We start from the raw sequence: 15,970 nt of genomic DNA on the forward strand, positions 1-15,970 counted from the left end.
TGCACAGCTAAATACCCCAGTCAGAATTGCAATTAGCAGAAACACCTGTCCAAGACTGCTGCTCCGGAATAACTGCATTACCATCAACAACCACCGGAGGGAGCCCAAGAGCAGAATTCACAACACCTCGAGTTCATATGAGGACATCCAGCAGAGGGCGCATCACCGCGAATGAAGGTAACTACAGGTCATTGACCTACATTCCATTCATTCGCTGGGGTTTTACTGGCACGAGCACAGCTGCATTATAGAGTTCCTGCCTGTAAAATAATTTAACCCCTTCAGATGGATTTACATCGTGGGACATATTGACGGAAGGTATGTGATATTGTTGGTTTATCATTTTTAATTTGTTACAGGTCGAGGGTCTTCAGGTGGATTGAGAGTGGAATAAAATATTACAACAACATGTGAGTTTATTTCATTAAAAAATTTTTGCAATATTGTGTGTTTTTTTATCCACAATAATCCACAAAAGGACATTGCTAAAGAAGCTTGTACATAATACTGCTTCTATCTATATATCTATATAATTGTCTAAGGGTTTTTCCGTCTGTCTGTCCTGGAAATCCCGCGTCTGATTGGTCGAGGCCTGGCGGCCTCGACCAATCAGCGACGGGCACAGCATGGCGACGATGATGTCATAAAGGTTGCCTCGACCAATCAGCGACGGGCACAGTCTGCCACGAATTCGCCTCGACCAATCAGCGACAGGCACAGTATCGACGTTGATGTCATAATGGTTGCCATGGCGATGATGATGTCATAAAGGTTGCCTCGACCAATCAGCGACGGGCACAGTCTGCTGCGAATTCTAGAATCATCATTGTCCATATACTACGGGGACATGCATATTCTAGAATACCCGATGCATTAGAATCTGGCCTCGACCAATCAGTGACGGGCACAGCGACGATGATGTCATAAAGGACGTAGACATCCCGCGTCTCTGATTCAGCAACGGGCACAGTATCGATGTAGAATTCATAATGGTTGCCATGGCGACGATGATGTCATATAGGTTGCCACGACCAATCAGCGACGGGCACAATCTGCCGCGAATTCTGGAATCATTACTGTCCATATACTACGGTGACATGCATATTCTAGAATACCCGATGCGTTAGAATCGGGCCACAACCTAAATATATATATATATATATATATATATATATATATATATATATATATATATATATATATATATATATATATATATATATATATATATATATATATATATATATATTATATTTAATGAACATTGTAATGAATACCAAGCCCTCCCTTATTAACCAATTCTCACCCACTACAAATACAAAACCTTAAAGTGTATTTACTTACCAACAATAAAAGTTACCACTATGCTGTAAGTGAGAAAAATATCACAAACTACTAATATATCAAATAAATTTGTCAATTTAAGCATTTATTTTTTTTAAAATTGAGAAAAAAAAAAGTTAATTATGAAAAAGTGGAAGACGGCAAAAAATAAAATAAAAATAATTTAACCATGAAGACCAGAATATATAAGAACACAAAGTCTCTGTAACAAGAAACAAACAGAGCTCTACAAACAACATAAAAGTCAGAGTCCGTCTTAGGATCACGCTCTCTGGCAAGGTGATCCAAGAAAGTCGGGGGTTAGTCTGGATGATATTGACCTTAGGACATCGGATCATGGGGTCGGGAGTCTTTTTATGGCTCTAAGGGAAACAGTAAACATTGAAGTGCAGGTTCCTGCTGTGGGATCAGTGTCCTGAGGGATCTGCCACCACCTGCTCCCTCTCCCACAGGAGGCGGCGGTGTTCTTCCTTCAGCTTCTCCAGTTCCATCTCCAGGCCCTGGATCCGGGAGTCTTGGGTGCCGGCCACCTGGATGGTGCTGATCTCCTTGAGCCTCAGGCGATTGTTCTCCTCTTCCATACGACTCAAGCACTTCTCCAGCTCCAGGTACTCCCGGATCAGCTCCTGCTTGCTCATGTCCTGCAAGCTTTCCGCATGGTATTTCTCATAGGTCTCAGAAAAGTCCTTTTGTAAAAACTCGACCCCATCATCACTCTCCATGCCATCACTACCAGTCCCATCATCCTCTTCCTCCGCATCCTCCTCTGTGCTGTCCCCTTTGGCAAAAGAGTTGGCATGGAGGGTTGGGAGAGAAGCAAGACCTCTCCGCTGAGGGGGGCACAGGTCAGGTTCTTCCTGGTCGTGGTCCTCCATCAGGAACTGGGTGGTATTATAAGGGGCCACCGGCTGCCCTTTGGCGAACATTTCTGCCCTCATCCTGGCTGCCCTCTGGGACTCGCGCTCCTCCAGACGCTTCTTCTCCTCCCAGGTCAGCTTATTGTAAGGCTTCCACCTCCTCTTCTTCTTGGACGGGCGCCTTCGATGCCTCTTCTTGCCCAGCTCTTTCCACTCTTCATCTTGCTGGGATTTGTCACGGCCCAGCTGCCCGGGCTTGGGATAGTCGCCCACCTTGACGCCTTGGTCCTCTTTCACAGGGCAGGCCAGGGTGGAGGGATTTCTCTGGCACTCCCCTCTCTCCTCCTCTGCTCTGGGTTGCCACCCACTATCTTCTTGGCTGGCCAGCAGGGATCCCCCACCTGACAAACCTTTGCAGGGCAGGGTTGGCTCCTGAACTCCTACTTCTGCCATGGCACCCCAACAAATGAAACAGTCACTCCTGAGGGGAAAGCTTCTGCTAGTAACTGCAGCTCACTTCACCAGGAAATATAACAATGTCCATGAGGCTCTGGGGGCAGAGAGATCAACTTGCCTGGAGGCGGCATCCACCTTGGCTGACAGCAGCTGTGTCTTGATAGAAGCTCTCCAAGCTGCACTGTGTTCTTCCCACTTCAGCGTGTTGACTACAGGCTGCACTGGAATGCAGTGGTTCTGCACTGCCACCACACACAGGAGAAGCAGTCAAGCCTCCTCCTCCTCCTCTTCCCTTCAATTCTTCGCCTTCACTTGCACACTCGCCAACCGACCTCCAACTGCTACTCCCCAGCCTGGGACGCGGGCTTTTATAAAGAACCCGGCCCCCTAACTGAAGCGCACGCGCGTACTTCACCATGCCAATGCAACATGGGAAATGTAGTCCAGACGCAAGTATCAGTGCGACGAGAGTGACGTCATCAGCAGCAGCGTAAGGGCGGAAGCTGTTTGTATGGACTGGAGGAAGAGGCGCCGCCCCTTCAGGTCACATGGGCATGACGTCAACAGAGGTCCTTTAGAGTGGACGATTATCCAATAAACTAAACTGCAGCAGGAGCGCCGCACTGCGCATGCACTAGGTCACGTTACAGGTACTTCCGCCAGTGCTTCTATACAGCTTCCGCCCTTACGCTGCTGCTGCTGATGACGTCACTCTCGTCGCACTAATACTTGCGTCAGAGATCTGTCTCTGCTCTCAGCAAGATGGCGGCGAGGGCACCGGGTAAGGACGAGTGACGGTGTGATGTAGTGTGGCGGCGCTGGGTGTCGGAGCCGGGCGCGCTCACTGTGCTGCCCCAGCTCTTCCCAGTAAGGATGGAGGAGACGTCCTGTTTGTCCTCCAGGTGACCCGGGGCTGGTGTCACTGGTAACATGGCAGTGCTGCAGTATTAGAGGGTGGATGTGACGGACACCGAGGGGGACACGGTCACTAGTGGGGTCCCTGCAGCCGTAGACTGTCAGGGGGGTTCTAGACGTGTGATAATGCTCAGCACCTGGGTGAGGACGGCGTCTGACGCTTTAGGGGTACATATAGTCTTCTGGGGTACGTTCCCGCGATCCGTAAACGCTGCAGGTCGGACGCTGCGTACTTGTGTAGCTTCCAACCCGCAGCGTCCAGATGTTAGAGAAATCCAATGCCCACTATACGTCCACAGACGATCGGTCACCCGTGGAGACGGACATGCGGCGCGTCTCTCCAGACTGCAGCATTTCTATTTATCTTGCAGAGCCGTTCAGTGTCCACAAGATAAATATCCGCGTACGGTTCAGTGATCACATGCAGAATCGCCTGCGTTCAATAGACGGCAGCGAACATACACTGCGTCCAAAGCGCTGCTACATCCGCATCGTGGGCATCCCGCCTTAGTCTTTTTGTTTCAGGCAGTGCGACACCTGACAGACAGCGATTCTGTATTTTTGGCCTTTAGATTTTGTTTTCCTTTTTATCCTTATGGCATTTACTGTACAGATTCAACTATTTTCATATATTGGACTTTTCCGGATGCCCTGATGCCACATAGGTGTGTGGTGTATGTATGACTGATAGGGTTTTGCTTGTTACAACCTTATTGTTTTTTTTTAATCTTAGCTTTAGGGAATTTGCTCTTGTGATGGTGCTAAGATGTTGATGGAGGAGGCGCAGCACTGTAACGGTCTCACCATGTGATTGTAATCGTTCTGTGGGTTAAATGACACTGGTTGTAGCTCGTTCCGGTCACTGGTGTTACAGGCAGGTGCCTCTTGTGTAACACAATTGGCACCTGCCCTGTATGGAGAAGATCCTGAGCCTTCTCCATACACCTGCACCCACCTGTGACCTACATATACGTTACATGTTGTGTTGGTGCTAAAGTGTTATTCTCACCTTGAATAGTTACATAGGGGTGTCATCATTTTCCAATTAATGAAGCATCAGGATCCCCAAAACTAAGGGACTGATATCCAGTCTAGTCATCCTGAGCCACAACGCTCCCCACCACCAACTGCTCTTCATTCTGAGGATTGATAGGGGTTCCCGTCCCTCAGACCCCACAGATTAGGAAGTGATTGCATACAATATTCCAACATATAACTATTCTGGAAAAATCATTTTTATCACGATAGACATAAACCACAAATTAAACATAACCTGGATGCCTTAACCTCAAAATGTCCTGCTTGCTGATATCCGATTACTGCAGGAATAGATAAAAATCTGATTCATATATTCAGAAAATGCTTAGAACATAGAAGGTCATTGCTATTTAAAGGGAACCTGTCAGCATTATAGACCCTAATGCTAGAAGATCGTTGGGTACAGCCGGGACCAGCTGCTTGAAAAGAATCACCAAACCAGGGATTCAAGCTTGAGGAGGCTAATTTGCATATTCCAGGTGCCTTCTGGGAAAAGCGAAGAGTCTCCCTAAGCTAGAAGATCGTTGGGTACAGCCGGGACCAGCTGCTTGGAAAGAATCACCAAACCGCGTGCCTGTAGGACATTATTGCAAGAGAGCTTGGCTGAGTAGATTACACAAGAAGGAAAACACACAGCAAGTCAGCAGGATCTAGGAGCAACATGGCAGATGTGACAACCTACATGGTGAGCTGAAGCATGTGCTACATGTTCACAGATCGACCAGAAGAAGAATTAAATTTCACCTGTCAGAAGTGTAGACTAGTGGCCCTTTTAGAAGAAAAGGTGCGGGGTCTGGAAGAAAGAATAGCAACTTTGAAACTCATCAAAGAGAATGAAGACTTTCTAGACAGAACAGAAGCATCTCTACTGGTCACAGAAGGTGAAAAAAGTGTCAGAGAACCTCCAAAAGCAGATGAGTGGAAGCATGTGACCAAAAGAAGCAAGAAGACCATGGAGAAATCACCAACCACACAACTGAAGAACCGATATCAAATCTTTGTAGAGGATGAAGCAATACCAGCAAGCAAAAAAGAAAAGGGCACACAGCAACAAGTGACAGCAAAAAGTACAGCCAAGAAGCAACGAAGAGTGGTGGTGGTGGGAGACTCACTACTGAGAGGCACAGAAGCAGCCATCTGCAGACCGGACATAACTGCAAGAGAAGTATGCTGCCTTCCAGGTGCGATGATCAAGGATGTGACCGATAGGATACCAAAGCTCTTCAGCTCCAAGGACGTCCACCCATTTCTTCTGATACATGTTGGCACCAATGACACGGCAAGGAAGGACCTACCGACAATCTGCAAGGACTTTGAAGAGTTGGGGAAGAAAGTAAAGGAACTGGATGCACAGGTAGTTTTTTCTTCTATCCTTCCAGTAGACGGGCATGGCACCAGGAGATGGAACAGGATCCTTGATGCGAACAACTGGCTAAGACGATGGTGCAGACAACAAGGATTCGGATTCCTGGACCACGGTCTGAATTACTGGTATGATGGACTCCTCGCCAGAGACGGACTACACCTCAACAAACCTGGGAAACACACATTCGCCAGAAGACTCGCTACACTCATCAGGAGGGCGTTAAACTAGAAGAAGAGGGGACGGGAAGAAAAACATTAGACTTGAACAAAGAAGATCCAGGAAAACATACTCAGAAGGGAGGTAAGAACATTTCTAAAACAATCCACAGCGAGGAGATTGGAACAAAACAAAATCCTCTAAACTGCATGCTCGCAAACGCCAGAAGCCTGACAAACAAGATGGAAGAACTAGAAGCAGAAATATCTACAGGTAACTTTGACATAGTGGGAATAACCGAGACATGGTTAGATGAAAGCTATGACTGGGCAGTTAACTTACAGGGTTACAGTCTGTTTAGAAAGGATCGTAAAAATCGGAGAGGAGGAGGGGTTTGTCTCTATGTAAAGTCTTGTCTAAAGTCCACTTTAAGGGAGGATATTAGCGAAGGAAATGAGGATGTCGAGTCCATATGGGTCGAAATTCATGGAGGGAAAAATGGTAACAAAATTCTCATTGGGGTCTGTTACAAACCCCCAAATATAACAGAAACCATGGAAAGTCTACTTCTAAAGCAGATAGATGAAGCTGCAACCCATAATGAGGTCCTGGTTATGGGGGACTTTAACTACCCGGATATTAACTGGGAAACAGAAACCTGTGAAACCCATAAAGGCAACAGGTTTCTGCTAATAACTAAGAAAAATTATCTTTCACAATTGGTGCAGAATCCAACCAGAGGAGCAGCACTTTTAGACCTAATACTATCTAATAGACCTGACAGAATAACAAATCTGCAGGTGGTCGGGCATCTAGGAAATAGCGACCACAATATTGTACAGTTTCACCTGTCTTTCACTAGGGGGACTTGTCAGGGAGTCACAAAAACACTGAACTTTAGGAAGGCAAAGTTTGACCAGCTTAGAGATGCCCTTAATCTGGTAGACTGGGACAATATCCTCAGAAATAAGAATACAGATAATAAATGGGAAATGTTTAAGAACATCCTAAATAGGCAGTGTAAGCGGTTTATACCTTGTGGGAATAAAAGGACTAGAAATAGGAAAAACCCAATGTGGCTAAACAAAGAAGTAAGACAGGCAATTAACAGTAAAAAGAAAGCATTTGCACTACTAAAGCAGGATGGCACCATTGAAGCTCTAAAAAACTATAGGGAGAAAAATACTTTATCTAAAAAACTAATTAAAGCTGCCAAAAAGGAAACAGAGAAGCACATTGCTAAGGAGAGTAAAACTAATCCCAAACTGTTCTTCAACTATATCAATAGTAAAAGAATAAAAACTGAAAATGTAGGCCCCTTAAAAAATAGTGAGGAAAGAATGGTTGTAGATGACGAGGAAAAAGCTAACATATTAAACACCTTCTTCTCCACGGTATTCACGGTGGAAAATGAAATGCTAGGGGAAATCCCAAGAAACAATGAAAACCCTATATTAAGGGTCACCAATCTAACCCAAGAAGAGGTGCGAAACCGGCTAAATAAGAGTAAAATAGATAAATCTCCGGGTCCGGATGGCATACACCCACGAGTACTAAGGGAACTAAGTAATGTAATAGATAAACCATTATTTCTTATTTTTAGGGACTCTATAGCGACGGGGTCTGTTCCGCAGGACTGGCACATAGCAAATGTGGTGCCAATATTCAAAAAGGGCTCTAAAAGTGAACCTGGAAATTATAGGCCAGTAAGTCTAACCTCTATTGTTGGTAAAATATTTGAAGGGTTTCTGAGGGATGTTATTCTGGATTATCTCAATGAGAATAACTGTTTAACTCCATATCAGCATGGGTTTATGAGAAATCGCTCCTGTCAAACCAATCTAATCAGTTTTTATGAAGAGGTAAGCTATAGGCTGGACCACGGAGAGTCATTGGACGTGGTATATCTCGATTTTTCCAAAGCGTTTGATACCGTGCCGCACAAGAGGTTGGTACACAAAATGAGAATGCTTGGTCTGGGGGAAAATGTGTGTAAATGGGTTAGTAACGGTGGGTGGTTATAAATGGTATAGTCTCTAACTGGGTCGCTGTGACCAGTGGGGTACCGCAGGGGTCGGTATTGGGACCTGTTCTCTTCAACATATTCATTAATGATCTGGTAGAAGGTTTACACAGTAAAATATCGATATTTGCAGATGATACAAAACTATTTAAAGCAGTTAATACAAGAGAAGATAGTATTCTGCTACAGATGGATCTGGATAAGTTGGAAACTTGGGCTGAAAGGTGGCAGATGAGGTTTAACAATGATAAATGTAAGGTTATACACATGGGAAGAAGGAATCAATATCACCATTACACACTGAATGGGAAACCACTGGGTAAATCTGACAGGGAGAAGGACTTGGGGATCCTAGTTAATGATAAACTTACCTGGAGCAGCCAGTGCCAGGCAGCAGCTGCCAAGGCAAACAGGATCATGGGGTGCATTAAAAGAGGTCTGGATACACATGATGAGAGCATTATACTGCCTCTGTACAACTCCCTAGTTAGACCGCACATGGAGTACGGTGTCCAGTTTTGGGCACCGGTGCTCAGGAAGGATATAATGGAACTAGAGAGAGTACAAAGGAGGGCAACAAAATTAATAAAGGGGATGGGAGAACTACAATACCCAGATAGATTAGCGAAATTAGGATTATTTAGTCTAGAAAAAAGACGACTGAGGGGCGATCTAATAACCATGTATAAGTATATAAGGGGACAATACAAATATCTCGCTGAGGATCTGTTTATACCAAGGAAGGTGACGGGCACAAGGGGGCATTCTTTGCGTCTGGAGGAGAGAAGGTTTTTCCACCAACATAGAAGAGGATTCTTTACTGTTAGGGCAGTGAGAATCTGGAATTGCTTGCCTGAGGAGGTGGTGATGGCGAACTCAGTCGAGGGGTTCAAGAGAGGCCTGGATGTCTTCCTGGAGCAGAACAATATTGTATCATACAATTATTAGGTTCTGTAGAAGGACGTAGATCTGGGGATTTATTATGATGGAATATAGGCTGAACTGGATGGACAAATGTCTTTTTTCGGCCTTACTAACTATGTTACTATGTTACTATGTTACTAAACTAATGTCATTGATTATGTCTATACCATTGTTTTATATAGCCAAAAGAGTACTTTAAAAAAATAAGCCAATATTGATCCACAAATTCATAATTTAAAGACCCCAAAATGACAAGACTAATTAAAAATGCATAACTACAGGACCTAGTGGAAAAAAAAAAAATACCGAAACTATGTTAAGAGGAGGCGGAGCAGCCACAACCAGCTGAATCCTTGTAGGATGGCAGATACAGATATAATGTGCAAGGGCACACAGAGAATTGGGTTATGTTCATAAGTTGGCATCGGGTTTTGTTGTGTTTTTGATGCCAAAACCTGATAAAGTTGAGTAAGATATATATTTTTTTTATGCACTAAACTCTATCAACAATCACACACTCCTAACATTAAGATATCTGTATATAAAATACAGTGGTGTGCATAGAGGTTACTGAACCATACATGACATAAGCCCAGACACAGGTCATGATAGGAATCTCCAGTAAGTACAACAGATTACAGGAGGAATTGCATGAACGAAAATAATGATTAGATCTATAAAGGTTATAGTGTGAGACCACAAACAATGTGCAGATTAATTTACTGACCCGGGTTCATATTGTGGATGCCGCTGTCACTGCCCCTCATTCCAACCCGCGTTTCGCACGAGCTTCCTCAGGGAGTGATCTCTAATCAGTATTTTGAGGAGCAGGTCACAGTGATATATATGAGGTCAGGAGATGGAGGAGAGAGAGGCCGAGCTTATTTGCATAAACATTCGCCTTTTGATTTGTAGAAAACGGGCTTATAATAAAAAAGGTGAGGACATAATCAACATTTTAGATGCTTTACGTAGATGTTTGTCTAGGGTCTACAGACCTGCTGACGCGTTTCCTTTAAGCGCTGGGATTCGGTGCTGGTACCTGTTGACTTGTAGATAAGGTGCGAGGTTCCCGCTTGTGCCTTGCTTTGATGAATATATTGTTAGTTTTGTGATTTTCATTCTTTGACTTGTGTTATCTTCCAGTTCAGGCTTCGGGCCGCTTTATGGAATCTATACGCAAGTGGTACTATGGGCTCGCTGGGTTCAACAAAATAGGTAAAGTGGGGTTGTGTATAATACCCGGTGAATTGCTCTAGTGGGGAGAGGAGTGATGAATATTGGCTTATACTTCATAGGGTTAATGCGCGATGACACCTTATACGAAACCCCCGATGTACAAGAGGCCATCAGGAGGCTGCCAGCTAAAGTGTACGATGACCGGATGTTCCGCATCAAGAGGGCCCTGGACCTAGACATGAAGAAAAACATCCTCCCTAAGGAGCAGTGGACTAAATATGAAGAGGTGAGGACCCTCGCTGTGCACCCAGTCGGCCATCTAGACCAGAGGTCCCCAACCGCCGGTCCGCGGACCAGGACCGGGCCGTTGGGGTTTTTCAGCCGGTCCGCGGCGCCGCTGACAGCTAGCTTCGTGGCCCTGCGCCTGGTCAGAGCACGCTCTGTGACAGCTCGCAGCTCCCGGCAGAGAACATTATGCGGGGCGGGGCGTCAGGCGGGTCTTAGTGACACAGCCCTCCTGCGCAGCATGGTGTGTTCCTGACGGGGTGGGGCGGCAGGCTCTCCTCACTGACACGCCCAGTGGCGTATCTAGGGGGGCGCAGCCGGCAGGGGGGGGCGCAGTCGGGCCGCCTCATTCGGCGGTCCGCAGTGTCTCCCCCGGCGGCTGCATTCTGCCGCCCCCGGTCAGGGAGTCAGCTGTTCTCTGTGCCGACTGTCAAGCTGACAGCCGGCACAGAGAAGCTGCAGAGCGCCGGCTCCCGACGTGTGCAGAGGTGAAGGGGAGCCCCTGCAGGGTGGCTGTGACGGGCAGGGAGAAATCCCTGCAGCTCCACTGCCCAGCGATCTGTCTTCCTGCTTCCTCTCACACAGACGCGCCGCTGGATGACGTCATCATTCAGCGGCCGGCTGTGTCAGAGGAAGGCAATGAGATGCTGTGGTAGAGTGCGAGGAGAGGTGAGAGGGGTGTGTGAATGTGTGTGTGAGAATGTGTGTGAATGTGTGTGTGTGTGATTGTGTGTGTGAGAATGTGTGTGTGTGAGAATCACATTCTCATTATAAATGTCATAATTACATGATAAGTATGCACTAAGCTCCACCCCTCCATAACTCCACCCCCATATGACCAGAGCCCCGCCCCTGCCCCACCCCCACCCCACCGGGCCATGGAAAACTGGTCTTGCTTAAAGCCGGTCCCTGGGGCAAAAAATGTTGGGGACCTCTGATCTAGACCCCATCTCTGCTCGTATGCAGTGTGGGCGTCTAGTGCCCTCGGCATGGAGCAGCTTTGCTTCATGAGAAAGTAACTTTATGGATCACTTAGCAGTTTGCTTTGTAATAAATCCTGGTCTGAACAGGAACCTTGGACTCACGGCAGCAGTAATCAGGGCTGTATACTGCAGTTTGTCTCTTTTAAGATATATCAAGACCAAGGCTGCTATCACACATCCGCTGTATATGTCATAGTGCTACCTTTTTTTTACTTTTTCTTTTTTTATATCATTTTTTGTATTCCCTTCCTAAAATGATGATTTTCTGCTTTTGTGTTTTTTTTTTTTTGTTTTTTTTTCCTTTTCTACCGAGACCCATGACTTCTTCATTATACTGTTGTGTCAACAGAGCGACCACTTGCATTTTGCAGGACGATTTGTAAATTTGAACAGCATTTAATTTACCATTAAATGTCCATGAAAACGGGAGGAAAAAAATGCAAGTGCGCTGAAAAAAATGTTGGGTTTTGTTATTACAGTATTCATTTTATGGTAATTTGAGCTGGCCAAGTGATAAGTCCAATTACAGCAATACCAAACTTATGGGTGTGTAAAAATTCCTCCATTTTCCAAGACCTGTAATGGTTTCATTTTTTTGATTGAGGCTGTGTGAGGACTTTTTTTTGTAATTTTTGCATGTTTTTTGTTTGTTTGTTTTTTCTTCTTCTTCCTGATTACACTATTTATACCTATATCAATTTTTTTTCTTATTTATAGTAAGGGATTTAAATTTATTTTGTTTTTTATTACTTTTTTTGTGGTCTCTTAGGAAGCTTGAATCTGCAATTGCCTTTTAGCTTATACTATATACTGCAATACAACAGTATTGCATTATGTAATAAAAATCAGTCTCCCATGAAGACCAGGCATGGTTTTCTATCCGTTTTTAACTAATCTATAGTTATTCTTTTGAGAAGAGTCAATGAATTTACAAGTTGTCTACCTCCCTCAGTTTTTAAGTCCTTTCTGCCAGCTGACGGAATAGTACGTCAGCTGGCAGTATTCCCCACTTTGAGGTGGGCTCCGGCGGTGAGCCCACCTCAAAGTCTCAACATTTCAGCTGTTTTCAACAGCTGACATGTGCCCGCAATGGGCGCGAGCGAAATCGCGATCCGCCCGCGCCTATTAACTAGTTAAATGCCGCTGTTAAACTCTGACAGCGGCATTTAACAAGCGCTGCCGGCCGCGCGACTGGAAGTACGCGCACTGATGACCCCCGTCACATGATTGGGGGTCATCGGTGCATTGCCATCACAACCAGAGGTCTCCTGGAGACCTCTATGGTTGTTGATGATGGATTGCTATGAGCGCCACCCTGTGGTCGGTGCTCATAGCAATGCTGTTAATTCAGCTACATAGAGGTGATCTGTGCAACACCTCTATGTGGCAGAGGCGATCGAGTAGTGGATGCTTCTAGCCTCCTATGGAGACTATTGAAGCATGGCAAAATAAAAAATAAAAAAGTGTATAAAAATATTAAAATATAAAAATTAAAATCACCCCCTTTCGCCTGAATCAAAATAAAACAATAAAAAACTCAAATCTACACATATTTAGTATCGCCGCATTCAGAATCGCCCGATCTATCAATAAAATAAAAAAAGGATTAACCTGATCGCTAAACGGCGTAGCGAGAGAAAAAAATCAAAACACCAAAATTACGTTTTTTGTTTTCTTTTGGTCGCCGCGACATTGCATTAACCCCTTAGTGACGGAGCCAAACTTTTGAAATCTGACCAGTGTCACTTTATGTGGTAATAACTCTGCAACGCTTCAACAAATCCCAGTGATTTTGAGACTGTTTTTTGTGACATATTATACTTTATGATAATGGTAAATTTAGGTCAATATGTTTTGTGTTTATTTATAAAAAATATTAAAAATTTGAGAAAAATGTTAAAAAATTTGCAATTTTCAAAATTTGAATGATTATCCCTTTAATCCAGATAGTCATACCATAGCAAAACATTAATAAATAACATTTCCCTCATGTCGGCTTTACATCAGCACCATTTATAAAATGTAGTTTTATTTTTTTTAGCATTTTAGGAGGTTTAAAAATGTAGCAGCAATTTTTCATTTTTTCAAGGAAATTTACTAAATTTATTTTTATAGGAACTTATCCATGTTTGAAGTGGATTTGGGGGTCCTATATATAGTGAAACCCCCACAAGTGATACCATTTTAAAAATAGCACCCCCTGACATATTGAAAACTGCAGTCAGGTAGTTTATTAACCCTTCAGGTGCTTTACAGGAATTAATGCAAAGTGGTATGACAGAAGTGAAAATGTGTATTTTTACCAACTAAATGCCTCTAATTCTGAACAGATTACTACAGCCGTCAGACTCTAAGGTCACTATTTGGTCATGAATTGCCATGGCAAACATCAGGACCACAAAATCATGATCTGAGGGCACCAACTGGGATAAAGAGGAAGCCCCCACACTCTGTTACTCATATATAATTATGTAGTCACTATTTACAGCAGCATCTAAGGGGTTAAACAGAGTTGGACTGTGCAAACACTGATCGTGGCTGATACAGCAAGTTGTCAGCTATAGTGGACAGCCAACAGCTACTGGATTGTCTCCTGTATGGGGAGGATATTCTCTTATATCTCAGGTCAGTTAAAAGACGTATTGGCTGTCATTAAGGGGTTAAAATGCAATAACGGGCGATCAAAAGATCGTACCTGCACAAAAGTGGTATACTTAAACACGTCAGCTTGGCACACAAAAAATAAGCCCTCACCCGACCCCAGATCACGAAAAATGGAGACGCTACGGGTCTCGGAAAATTGCGCAATTTTTTTATTTTCTTAGCAAACTTTGACATTTTTTTACCACTTAGATAAAAGAGAACCTAGACATGTTTGGTGTCTATGAACTTGTAATGACCTGGAGAATCATAATGGCAGGCCAGTCTTAGCATTTAGTGAACCTAGCAAAAAAGCCAAACAAAAAACAAGTGTGGGATTGCTCTTTCATTGCAATTTCATCGCACTTGGAATTTTTTCCCATTTTCTGTTATACGACATGGTAAAACCAATGATGTTGTTCAAAAGTACAACTCGTCCCGCATAAGCCCTCACATGGCCATACTGACGGAAAGATAAAAAAAAGTTATGGCTCTGGGAAGGAGGGGAGCGAAAAATGAAAAAAGCTCCGGGGGTTAAACATAGATGGAGAAAAAACATGAAAAATAGATGACACATAAGAGCAAAAAATAGTCTGTATTACACAATGTGTGAATGTAGCCTAAATGTGGGTTCTGAAGGAAGGTAAGGAACACTTGAACGTGTTTTTTATAAAATGTGTCTGTTTTCTCCATTGCTCAGTGCTGTACTGTTAGGGTATCCCCCAGGGAGTCTTTACTTTTAAGGATCTAGGTGCATTTACCACTTTGGGGATGTATATATATTTGGAGGGCACCTGGACCAATTACTAGAACGGAGGCCCTGAGTGCCCGGTGTACCTCGGTGTGAATTTGTAATCTCTTAGGGCTCTTTTCGATGTTCATGATTATGAGGTCAATCTCAGATTGCAATGCTAAGGCAATATGTGGAGGAGTTGTGCTCGGGTCAGGAGGTGCGCAGCCAGTCTGTGCACTGTGATCTGAGATTGGACCAGTGATCACGGACGTCTGAGAGAGCCCGTACCCATTTATGATTCGTGAATCTCCTTTAACATTTACTTGACCTAAATCCATTTTTTTGGCTGACTTCACTTTTGTCAATTGAGATTTCTATCTTCTGTCTCATTTATTCAGGGTAAGTTCCATTATTTACTAACTTCTATATATATATTTTTTTCAATAGGATGTTTCTTATCTGCAGCCATACATCAGAGAAGTAATCCGCGAGAGGAAAGAAAAGGAGGAATGGGGCAAGAAATGATATGCCCATCACTGTCCAGAAATCTTTTTAGAATATTTATCCCTCATGTACACACTGGAGGACTGAACTTTCTGAGCTCTTATACCGCGCTCTCTACAGCAATAGAGCCAATAAAGAAAACTTTTCAATCACCATTTCTGCATATTCTCACAGCTCTTTCATTTTAGACCGTACGTTCCTCTGATCGGGTATAATGAACTGTTCAAAAAACTACTGCCAGGGGTTCTCAAGGAAAAGAAAAAATACAGTTTTCATACATCAGTTTATTCATTTTATTTAGCAAATCAGTCTCTTGAATCTTGGGAGGTAATCACTTTGAAACATTAAATTTGCCTTCATCTTGTTACACAGATAGAAACCTGTACTAGAATCGAATTTTAGGACGTAGGTACCTGTGAGCATGTGCAGTAGGAAGGAAGCTTTGTTGCTGTGACAGTACACAATAAATACCTACAAAAGAAAGGCACCACACACAAACTACCGTATAAAAAGTCCTTTATTGATAACAAAAAGACCACAAAGTGGTCATAAAATTGCCTAGACAGG

General features: G+C 43.9%; 2 protein-coding genes across 2 annotated transcripts; one reads left to right on the plus strand and one right to left on the minus strand.

Moving 5' to 3' along the window:
• Positions 1-1,412: 1,412 nt before the first annotated feature.
• On the minus strand, positions 1,413-3,044 carry LOC138643008 (protein HEXIM1-like). Its single transcript, XM_069731679.1, has one exon. The coding sequence runs from the start codon at positions 2,652-2,654 to the stop codon at positions 1,752-1,754; it is 903 nt and encodes a 300-aa protein (XP_069587780.1). The 5' UTR covers positions 2,655-3,044; the 3' UTR covers positions 1,413-1,751.
• Positions 3,045-3,305: 261 nt separating this feature from the next.
• On the plus strand, positions 3,306-15,558 carry UQCRB (ubiquinol-cytochrome c reductase binding protein). The gene is made up of 4 exons (XM_069731680.1): positions 3,306-3,438; positions 10,226-10,297; positions 10,378-10,544; positions 15,347-15,558. The coding sequence occupies exons 1-4, from the start codon at positions 3,420-3,422 to the stop codon at positions 15,422-15,424; spliced, it is 336 nt and encodes a 111-aa protein (XP_069587781.1). The 5' UTR covers positions 3,306-3,419; the 3' UTR covers positions 15,425-15,558.
• Positions 15,559-15,970: the final 412 nt, after the last annotated feature.

This window comes from Ranitomeya imitator, chromosome 6 (genome assembly GCF_032444005.1).
Source record: "Ranitomeya imitator isolate aRanImi1 chromosome 6, aRanImi1.pri, whole genome shotgun sequence".
Classification (NCBI taxonomy): Eukaryota; Metazoa; Chordata; class Amphibia; order Anura; family Dendrobatidae; genus Ranitomeya; species Ranitomeya imitator.